The 11,550-nt window shown below is 40.2% G+C and overlaps 1 protein-coding gene across 1 annotated transcript; it reads right to left on the bottom strand.

Moving 5' to 3' along the window:
- Positions 1-252: 252 nt before the first annotated feature.
- MAP1LC3C (microtubule associated protein 1 light chain 3 gamma) lies at positions 253-6,071 on the bottom strand. Its single transcript, XM_070950623.1, has 5 exons — positions 5,878-6,071; positions 5,562-5,646; positions 5,181-5,236; positions 4,652-4,758; positions 253-2,846 (listed from the first exon to the last, which is right to left on the bottom strand). Exons 2-5 carry the CDS (start codon positions 5,620-5,622, stop codon positions 2,636-2,638), a joined length of 435 nt encoding a protein of 144 aa, XP_070806724.1. The 5' UTR covers positions 5,623-5,646; positions 5,878-6,071; the 3' UTR covers positions 253-2,635.
- Positions 6,072-11,550: the final 5,479 nt, after the last annotated feature.

Here is an 11,550-nt window from a genome sequence, read left to right as displayed (position 1 = left end):
AAATGTTAACTATTTGTAAACCATCCAAAGAAACTCAAATGGGGCAGCATATATACTGTATTTAACAAATTATTAAAGTATCATTAAAACCTATTAACTTGTAATACATTTAATACTGTACATGTCATTTTGGGGAATCTATAGAGTCTCAAGAAATTTCAGAGTAGAGTCATTTAGTTATATAATGTTTAATTTTTCTTCAGTTCATTCTTTTCATAATGAAACCACAATATTTCAGTCTTTTACTCTCAAGAAAAAATAGCAAATCATTCCAAAAATAGTACACTTAATAGCTTGAACCTACTATTTGACTCTCTTTGAGAAAAAGAAGAAAGAAAAACATACTGCAGACTCTTGCAAGTGAGAAATCCCTTCAGGGGCAATTATGTTTTAGCTACTCTGAGGCATATTTTACACACATTCTTGCAGCAATTCTAATGATATTAAATGTTGGTCTTGCCAAACAGATATTGTCTTAAATGCCATAACGGCTAAACGCTCTCTTAGTTGAACAAAAAGCAGTTTGCGTCACAAAGTAACAAAAAGGCATTTAACAAAATACACATAAAAATGTGCACCCCTCCTGCAGGCGCAGCCATAAATAGACTAGACAAAAACATTTACTTTAATGAAACTGTGTCATCTTGTTAAAGCAAAAATGCATGTCATTTTTAGAAATGCACAAGAAGTTGTTGGACTACTCATATATAAAGGATATTCAGAGAAACACAATTTTGAAGGACAGATAGTTTAAAATAACTGATGTGAGTTTTCATTTTTAATTTTTTTCAACAGATATAGATCCATTTCACTTCACAAAAAAGCATCAAGTATAACTGGATAAGATGTTCTTAAATTAAGTTAGAGCAGCGGTCCCCAATCTTTTGGGCACCATGGACCGGTTCTGTGGAGAAAAGTTCTTCCGTGGACTGGAGGGGGCGTGGTTTTGAGTGCTTCTGCATCCCACAGATGAGGCTTCGCTTGTTTGCACAGCCCAGTTGCTGGCATGCCATGGACTGGTGCTAGTCCAGGGACCGGGAGTTGGGGATCTCTGGGTTAAGGTCTTTGCATGTGAGCTGGAACTCGTCCATTAAACAAAGCTTTGTGTCTTACCAGAACAACATTTCTCTTTACATAACAACAAATGACTCCTCAAAATCACTATTTTGGACATGAAATATATCTCAGTCTTCCCGTCTATGTTAGAGGTAAAACTCACAGCATTCTCTGGTTTGAATACCAACAACTCTGCAGTCTGTTCTTTCCAAAACTCCAAGATTTCCAAGTCATTTGGACAGTGAGAGGCTACCAGCAGGATTTTAACTTGAGGGCAACCTTAAGTCAGTTCTACTGAGATAGAATTATCTTAAGTATGCCATTGATAGAAGAGTCTCAAAGACATGATTTTATTAGCTGGCTTTAGACTAAGTAGCTTGTAATCCTGGTACACTTTATGAAATACACATATGATTCTATAGCACACACATACATACACAATTACCCATCATATTCACCCACATAGCTCATCTTTATAATCTTATCTTCAATCAAAGTTAAAGCTCAGAGCAGAGTTCAAAAGGCAAGAACACAGCCTTGTGATAAGGCTACTGTTCTAGCTTCTGGAGTTGCTGCCTCAGCACCAACGCTGAGTTAGTCACATACAAGTTAAACAATTATGAGATGCCATATAGAAATTTGTGTTCCTACTTAAGCGGCTATGTTCTTGCATTACTTGACACAGTCATCACCATCCCCAACACAACTCACTTACTAATTTTTAGCAATTGATATCTGAGGAATGTGTGCGTGCAATAATGTTCTCTGAAGGACTGATGATTACATGTCATCAAGTTGTCAACTCTTGGTGACCATATGGATTTTCTTTATGATATTCTGTTTCTAACCTGGTCCCTCAGGAACTCCAATGGTACACTCATTGTTACGGTAACTTGAGTCTATCTACCTTGCTGCTGGTTGTCCTCTTTCCTTCCACCTTTCCCAGCATTAGAGTCCATTATATTCCACCCTATTAATCTCAATTCTACAAGCCGCTTCTGTCTAGTTGTCACTATTCAGTAAAGGGAGCGACTTCTAGTCTGTGGAAAGACATTGTCCTGTAAAATTTAAAGTGCCATGATACTCATCAGCAATATTCCTCTTGGAGGAAGAAAGCAAATGGCTTTGATAAAAGCAGACAATATAAAAGCCAGCGCTGGCTCAGCCTTGCAATGTTCAGCTAACTATGACAGCGTGCTACTCTCTAGTGCACATGTTATTCTCTGTTAAGCAGACAATTTGTGTCCAGGTCATTTAACTTGGTTATAAAATTTCATCATTTTCACTCATCTCCAATTACGGTAACAATTTTTTAAGCAGATACATGATTTTAAGGGTAACACTGAAGCATATCACTACTAACTTCTTTAGCTGGCAAGGAGCCAAATTATGAAACTGCGTGTCCATGTCATTTGTTTGGGATGATTTATCCCACTCCTCAGTTCTTTAGTTGGATCTTGCCAACTCCTGGGCCATTAATTTTGCAGAAAAGCCCACGTTAGACAGAGCACCTTTCATCTTCAAGTAATTTGAATGATGCACAGCTCACTGTTCAGCCACACTGTCACCAAGAGAAGACTTATCTTTTTAAGAGATATTCCTTACATTTTACTTTGGAAGTAGTTAGGAGACCTCCAAACATCTCCTGGGAAGCATATGTCATGTATACAAATCCATCTTCATCTTTGTAGTCTCGGTATACTTCAGACAAAGTTAAAGACATACTGGCTAAACTCTTGTTGTTTATCAGCAGGTAGAAAGCTTGGGTAGCACTCAATGCCATTCTGCTTCTGGATTAACAAAGAAAACAGACATTTTTCTAAAATATGCAAACTCCTTCATAGTAGATAGACAGTAGATTAGCTAGACACATGGTCAAGTGCAAAGTTGTCACCAGAAAACGTCATATTGTACTTTAAAAAAGGGATAAGAAAGAAGATGGATTTTTAAGTTGTCCCGACTATCCAAGAAGAGGTATGCATTCCATTTTTCTGGGATAAGCTTTAGTGCTTAGTGTAGCTTTTTTTTTACATTTATTATTAACATTAGTATTTGTTTATTTATTTTTGTGCCTTCAAGTTGGTTTTTGATGCCTTGTGACTGCTTGCAGTTTTTTGGCAAGGTTTTCCAAAAGTGGTATGCTTTTGCCTCCTTCCTAGACAGCAACTGGCACTAAAGTCACCCAGCTGGCTCTATGCCTAAAACAGAACTAGAACTCACAGGCTCCTGGTTTCTAGCCAGATGCCTTAACCACTGCATTAAATTGACTCTCAGATATTTATTTAGCTTTCTTGTCATTAAGGTATTTATTTAGGGGTTTAGATTTCATAGTGAGGATGGTAAGGAAGGTTACAAACAGCGAAGATAATTCAACTTGTTCCTAGAGTGCAGAGAGTAGGAGAGGTTGAGGGTGGAGTTCCTTGCCATTTTACACTACTTTTAGCTAATTTTATTTTGCTGCTTAAATGCACACTACTTTTTCGTGTAGCCACAAAGCAATAAGCATATTATTTTTTTAAAATGTAGCATACTTCTTAATCAAAACTTTTAAATATTTTTTATAATTCCAAGGATCATACTCTTGTAGGCAGAACTGGATGAGTGACGATTAAATATTCTGAGCACTATTTGTGAAATTCTATTGGGTAGCACATATTGGATAAGCCTATGACCTTGAAAATGGCAGTTAATAAACATTCCAAGTTTCTGTAATCTCACTTTGTACGTACTGCCTTATTTCATTTGGCTATAAGAGATTCTAATCAATTTTGAGATCAGCAATAGTCATAGGAGTTTAAAGAGTTCTTGAAGCAGTAGAACTGAGATAAAAATAAGGTTATGCAACTAATTCTGCAGACCTGAAGGCTTTTTGGATTTATACTTGTTAAGAGCCCTCGCTAGCTCATAGCAAGCAGTTTTAAAAATGAAGGAAAATTTAAAAGTAAATTACTAGATGGAATGAATAAAGAATCCATTTTTCCAAATCAAAAATTCATAGTTACATCCTGGATTCTGAAGAATAAAATGTCAATATTTATTTCAAGATATGCACATGCGTTTAGGATAGCTTTTCCTAAAGCAGTACTTTCTCTATACTTTGGGCTGATGTCAATATTGGAATTGAAAGCTGAACATGTCTGGATTGCATAGGACTGGGGGAAACTAGCTGAGAATAAAAATAGATAGAAATAAATTTAAAGCACAACTGCATAATTTTTTAAATTAAACCTTGGTCATTTGTTGTATCAAACTCTTCTTGGATGAATACATGGTTGAAACAGTCTAGGACCGTCTTTTTTAAAAAACAGAGGAAGGGAAAAAAGGTGAGACTGTATTAATCTAGCATAGTTTTCTCACCATACCTTTGTGCAAATAATGAGGAATACTTTGCAAGAGGGCTCAAAGGACTGAACCTCATCAAAGCAATGGGAGAAAAATCACAGAAAGGTGTTGGGTAACAGAAGCCATATTACTTGCCAAGTTCCCAAGTTTTTTTAGAAGCCCTGTTGCAAAAATAGATAGGCAAGGGGGTGTGCGCAGAGAAGCACTGACAGCCAACAAATAATAAATAGCCTATCTGTGGCTTGCTACATACCTAATGATGGTTATAAACTGTGTCATAGTTAACTCTTGTGGTACAAGAAACTTTGTTTTGTCCAACAGGGGGAGGTATTTTTCTTTCTGATATCTTTCAACAATTACCTGATTCAAAAAAAGAAGAAGAAAGCACAACATGTTTAAAAGCAATGTGACATGCTACCAGCGGAAGCATCTACTACTATCAGCAGGAGACAACCCTAAACAGATTTCTTGTTATCTACAGAACGTAATGAAGTCAGTGATACCACTGGCCAAAAAAACCTGCCGTGAGTCAGGTACACTTAAAAAAAAACACACACACCAGAAATTAGGCAAATGTTAGGGACATTTATTTTATTTATTTTATTTTATTTTTGAATTTGTATACCGCCCTTCTCCCTGAGGACTCAGGGCGGTGAACAGCCAAATAAAAACATCAAATACAAATATTAAAACACAGTTAAAAAATATATATAGATTTGGCCCCATTAATTAAAACGATAAACAATTTAGCAGAGAAGAGAACTGAATGAAGAGAGGCTTACTGGAACTTTTGTCGGGAACTTCCCACGAATGCCTGCTACTTCTTCCACTCGGGTAGCTGGGGGAAAAAAAGACAAGAAGAGCCATTAGTTTTCACCTAACGGGGGGCGTTGACGTGAAAAACCTCGAGTCCCCAGGATTTCAGACGGTCAGCCCTGCAAAGCCGAGCTGCCTCCACGGAGATCAGATCCCCGAGAGGTTTTCCTTTTCTCCCTTCCCAAAGAGCGGTGGAAAGGCTCCCCCGTTCCTGATCCCGGAGCAGTCGTTCGTCCCACGGAGATAAGCGTGGATTTCCTTCAGAATCCAAAGGGGGAAATAAACCGCCTGATTTCCCAAGCAATCGCGACGTACGTCGTAGGGTAAGCCCGCTTCCCGCCGCTTACCAAAACTTTTCCTCTGCTTAAACGGCCTGACGGGCTGGCAGTTATGCTGTAAAGGTTGCATTTTCCTCCCCGCTTTGCAAAGAGCCTGCTTAGAAAAAACAAAAACAAAAAACAGCTGCTTCGGGCCCCGCGACAGCTGCGCTCCGACTGTACAGCCGGAGCAGAAGGGAGCCCCCTTTTTAACTACCGGCTTGCGACACCCACGTCACTCTTTGCCCCGAGGCGTCGCACCCCCTCCCCTCCCCCTTTTCTCCCCGCGGGCGGTCGCGAACGGTCTGGCCGAGTCCCAAACGGGAAAAGTGGGTGTTGGAAATACATTTAAAAAAAAAAAGACGCTCGGGACACGTGGATCTGCTGGCTGGCAAGTCACATCCTTTCTCTGGTCCAGGGTAGCCCACGCGCAATCTTCATATCCCTGCAGAGCTTGGAAGAATTCTGTGGAAGAATTCGCTAATAAGAACAGTTTGCCGTTGTGATTTTTTTTTTTTTTTCTGGAGGATCTCTAGACTGTTTTTCCTTGCCGTGGGAACAGTTCCTGGCCACTCTGCTGCCGGGAAGTACTTTCTGGTGAGGTAAACATCAAGATGAGCGCCTGACCCCATTGAGATGGGTTGACCGTAAGCCGTATGACTTCCCTCTCTAGTTACAGTGGGATAAATCAGCTGTTGGGGGATTGATGGTGACTTTAGTCCAGGGGTCTCCAACCTTGGCAACTTTACGACTTGTGGACTTCAACTCCCAGAATTCCTCAGCCAACGCATGCTGGCTGAGGAATTCTGGGTGTTGAAGTCCACAAGTTTGTAAAGTTGCCAAGGTTGTAGACCCCTGCTTGAGTCAGTTCATCGAAGGGAATGCTAGGATGGCACCCAGAGTATCTGTCTGTTGCTGTTGACAGGCAAAACCATTTCCACCCATTTTCCAACTTAGGACAGACTAAGTGGACGGACTTACCTGTGTAATAGTTTGTCACACAGATACAGCTGGGTAACCTGGGGGTCATAAAAATAACATTTATTTTAAAGGAAATCGCTATTTATCTCTCAGGGTTCCTACCGGAGCTGTATTGTTTGGGGGGGGGCTGTAATTTCATCTGTTGTGGCTGCAGTCCTAGCAGCATTGCTAAAATTCGGGTTAATTATAGCCCTTGTTCTGCTCTGAGGAAAGCCTCCTTGAGTCCAGTGGCATAGCAGATAAATACAGGATTATTGCACCCTTAATCATGGAAAGTTGTTGATAAGCAGGTAATTGGCCCTTTCATTACTGGGTAAGTTTTGCCAGATGTTAGCCAATCTTCAATTTCACCTCCTTACAGTATGTTGTTAAAGTTCTTGGCAACGAATGGCTGTAGACTAGACCATGGGTCTGCAACCTTAAACACTCAAAGAGCCATTTGGACCCATTTCCCACAGAAAAGAAAACACCAGGAGCCACAAAACCCTTCCCGTGCCCGACTATTTCTTGAGCGGCCACAAAACTAGCATACTGCATGTAGTTGAATTAAACATTCTGTTTTCTACTGAAACTTTTCTTTTCATGGATTTATCCATGGTTGGCCTACTGGGCGTTGAAAAACTCAATAAATCACGTGCCAGCAGGTGTCACACATTGGCTGTTGGGATGCATATTTTGAGTGACGGAGCCGCAGCAGAGGGGTGAAAGAGCCACATGCGGCTCCAGAGCTGCAGGTTGCTGACCCCTGGACTAGACCGATGTTTCAACCAAAAATCATGAGATTCATCTTCACCTAGTGCTGACCAGTTCTTGATTTCCCTTGTCCCTTTCTCCACCATTTCTGCTGTGATTGCAAGTTCTCTCATTTCAACTTTTTTTAAAAAATTCTTACCCACTTCCTTTATCCAAACTTCTTGTTGTATTTCTTTGGGTTGTCCCACAGCTGTACCCAGAATGCACTTTTTTCCCCTCTCTGGCAGGTGTTGACCGGTTCAGTGCAGTATCTCCATTGATGGATTGATAGAAACGTTTCTGATTCAACTGAATTTGGAGATTCTGCCTGTAGTGTGCAATTCGAGGTTTGTAATTGCTGATCTTTTGGTTATAGTTGTTATTTCTTGTCTTATTATCTGGTCCCATCAGAAGCTCAAGAGAGAGTTGGCCTAATCTTATGAAAATGGAAAGGTGAAATAGGTGTAGGTGTAGACTGGGTGTATGTTTAAATATGGTATTCAGAGCCTGATAATTGGTCCATGGGCCATATCAGTTAACACAGAGACAGAGTAGAATATTGTAGCATCCCATAAGGTAAAAGCTGAAAAAAAAACAGTATTTTCCCAGTTTGCCTATCTGAAACCTACCCTAATGATAGGAATAGTACCACAAGAAAACCGTGTTCCCAACCATCAATTCTTGAAAGTGGTCCAGATGGCTTCAGAAGATGTTGAAATATATGCAAGCACAGCAGAGACAAATTACCGAATTGTACCCTCTACTAGACCATCCATCAAAGCAACTAAAACTGACCCTGAAACAGCTGTAGATCAAGTTCATCTAGAGATGCTTGGAGTTGTTCTATCAACAATTCTGTTGGCTGGAGCTTAGAACAGCAGATGGGTTTTATTTGGCTTTGGCAACACTATAGCAGAATTAAAGCATCTTGCTTCTTAAGGTTCATCATAGAGTTTCTTATTTTGAGAAATAATGCAGTTTGCTGTTTTGTCAGAAATGCATAACGATAACATATATCATATATGCATACATACCACACAAGGAATGGTAAATCTCATGGAAATCAATGAGTCAACCTGAATGCTTACTTTCAATTTTGGCATTCAAATTGCCAAAATTATTTATTTATTTCTGAAGAATATAACTAATTGTATGTTGCCTTTTGTGATCTTACAGATACACTGAACAACAACTCCCATTGCCTGAATTAGAATTGGAATTGTAGTATAGTTTCAAGAAGGCCATCTTTCTGTCTTGGGTTGATGTTCTTTTTCTTTTATTTATTCAAGTGTATGCCATGCTATATAACAGAGATGGCTAACCTTTTTGTCATCATGTGCCAGGAGGGAGGGGCGGGGGGGCGGGGCAGGAGGTTCGTGCGCATGTGTGCCCACACCCATAATTTTATGCGCCTCGCCCTGCGCATGCACACTCAACCCCCTCCCCACTCCTGGCCCGCGATGGCCCGGTAGGCCTGTTTTTCTTTCTCACCTGGTTCCAGATCCTCTCTGTGCATCTGGGGAAGGTGAAAACAGCCTTCCCCACTCCCTCGGAGGCCCTCCAAAGGCCTGAAATGGCCCATTTCCTAACTGTCAGCGAGACAGGAAGTGATGTTTTTTGCTGTCCCCAGCCTCCCCGGGCCCTCCGGAGGCAGGAAACAGCCTGTTTCCCTACTTCTGGTGGGCTCAGAAAGCCCAAAAATCAGCTGGCCGGTGCGTGCATGCGTGCCAGAGCTGAGCTGGCGTGCCCACTGATATGGCTACGCATGCCACCTGTGGCACGCATACCATAGGTTCGCCATCACTGCCATATAACTTCATGGCACTTTCCTGAGTTGAAAAATTCCATTCCTTATATTTCTTTCAGCCCCTTTTACTTTCTGTCTCTACATCTGTCTCACTGTTGCGTTAGTGTTTCCTGTTCAACTGATCTTACCATTTGAAACATCCTCTCTTTTGTGGTGCTTTCTTTCTTGGAACCTCTCTCAAACCATTTGTAGTCATAGAAGCAACCCAGGATTATTTTTCCACACAAAGAGTTTGATACTTTTTCAGGAATGGGCAGGTTATGCCATCACTCCACTTATCAGACTGGGTGTTGAATTACATGATGTAATTACTTAAAAATGTGTCTTGCACGCACACAGTACTGAACAAAATGTTCCACAGAGATTTTCTGGAAGGCATCATTTCTAGTCTAGCAATCTTTTCCAAACTTGTAATAGCAAAATAGGAAGTTTAACTGGCATTGGCTTGAAGAACTCAAGATTGTATGGATACGTTCTTCACCGGAAGACCCGGAGAGCTTCTCAGTCTTTGGAAGTGTTATGACAAATATTATGGGAAGCACTGAAGGTATGAAATAATGATGTATCTTCCTGGATGCAGCAGAATTTATTATAGGGGATTGAGGGTGATGAGAAATATATGAGACGAACTTTTTGATCTTCTTCAGAAACAAAACAATAATAAAGCCAGTCAGCTGGAGGGGATGTTCCTAATATACCATCATTCCATGGGTTTCATTTCCAAGTTTTCCCTGTCCTTCCCAAGATATAGGACTGAACACAAGAACAGTTCATTGTGATCAGGCCAATTCTTGTAACAATTCAATAACAATTCGAGAATAGTTATGAATTGAAGGCAGACCTATTGATCACTGAACTGAATCCACTTCCTCAATACCATTCCCAACCCCTTTTAAACTAGTTGCAGTCATCTCATCATTTGCCAGGCTAGAGAGCACTGCAACAGCAGAGCAAGATCATAACTCTGTTGAGGACTTTGAAAAGGATAGGTTGGATTGGAGCCTTTTGTTCTAATGTTGAGGTCATTTATTTTCCTAAATAGCCCAACTCTTCTCTGGAGTTTTGGTTTCATCCACACTGGAGGCACATCACTACTTTTCGAGGGGCAATGGACTACCTTTTTTTTCTTAGTTGTGTCCGTAGATACAAATGGTGGACCCTTTGCAATGACCTGCAAATCTTGTGAAATGTAATTAGGGCAATAGCAATAGCACTTAGACTTACATACCACTTCACAGTGCTTTACAGCCCTCTCTAAGCGGTTTACAGAGTCAGCCTATTGCCCGCAACAATCTGGGTCCTCATTTTACTGACCTCGGAAGGGTGGAAGGCTGAGTCAACCTAGAGCCTGGTGAGATTCGAACTGCCAAATTGCCGTCAGCCAGCAGTCAGCAGAAGTAGCCTGCAGTACTGCACCCCAACCACTGTGCCACCACAGCTCTTATAATAGGAGTATGTGTGATCAAAACAAGATGGTCATTCACTTTTTTTATAAATTTAAGTCTCTCACCTACAATTTGGCTAAGTTATCAAATCATACAACTGTTTGTTTGTTTGTTTGTTTGTTTGACCAGAAATTAGCAGCAGTTCAGAAATAGACTGAGAGCCACATAGAAACCTTTCATGATTCCCTGGCTCTAGGTTGTTCATCTGGATCTGTGGCAGGAACAGGCACCAGACTGGGACAGATGATCACAAGTGTCATCTGAACCATCTAGATATGAATTAGGGATTTTACAAAATAAAACAACAACAAGTATTTCTTTGAAATCAGCAAATTCACTTTCAGGAATAAAAATTCAGGTGCATACAGTATATGAGTATGACAAAGGGATTTTGTATGTAAAAGAAAAGAAAAAGAAGTTACCCAAACTGACAAATGTTGATCTGATAAAGGGAACAGTTATCTTCTGTAATTCTTGCATTCCGTTTTTTATGAGCTACATGTTTTCAACCTACAGAAAGCAAATATTGCAGACATCTCATATCTTCAACACAATCATATGATAATTATTGAACTTAATGTTTCTGCCCTTGGAAACAGAATTTGTTTGATGCTTGTATATGAGAGACCAGTCTTGCTGATGATAAGACATGTTTAGATCTTGTCAGAAAGCTTCATGTTTTTCTGTCTCTTTTTTTTTTCCTTTCAATAGCTCATAACAACAACTTTCACATTCTGCATAGTAGCCTTTTGAGCAAAAAGAAACAACTTTCTGAAAGAGTACTTATTTCACTCATTCGTATTTCACTCTATTCACTCTTGTGTTCCGATGATATTACTTTCTAAAACAATTTACAATTTCAATCCATTCAAAAAGGTTCTGGAAATAATGGAAAATAGAGGAGTTCTTGCTGTTGCTTCTGTTGCCTTGTGACAATGGTAATAGGAGTGGACTCCCTCTTCTCCAGGGGCACAGAATAGTAAGCATGCCAACACAAGAAACTGTCTGATGAACAGCTCCATAACTAAATGACAATGTAAGCCAGGACACTGGT

The sequence above is a fragment of the Pituophis catenifer genome, unplaced genomic scaffold, assembly GCF_029215685.1.
Source record: "Pituophis catenifer annectens isolate HBS135680 unplaced genomic scaffold, rPitCat1.0.hap2 SCAF_1, whole genome shotgun sequence".
Classification (NCBI taxonomy): domain Eukaryota; kingdom Metazoa; phylum Chordata; class Lepidosauria; order Squamata; family Colubridae; genus Pituophis; species Pituophis catenifer.
This window is presented reverse-complemented; position numbering and strand designations above follow the sequence as displayed.

Excerpts from the sequence above, each read along its gene's own strand:
- MAP1LC3C (XM_070950623.1), bottom strand. The coding sequence starts at position 5,622 with ATGCAACCTTTACAGCATAACTGCCAGCCCGTCAGGCCGTTTAAGCAG. Across the intron at positions 4,759-5,180 it reads AGTTCCCGACAAAAGTTCCA|GTAATTGTTGAAAGATATCA; the intron begins GTAAGCCTCTCT and ends TTTTTGAATCAG. Across the intron at positions 2,847-4,651 it reads CAGTTTATAACCATCATTAG|AAGCAGAATGGCATTGAGTG; the intron begins GTATGTAGCAAG and ends TTGTTAATCCAG.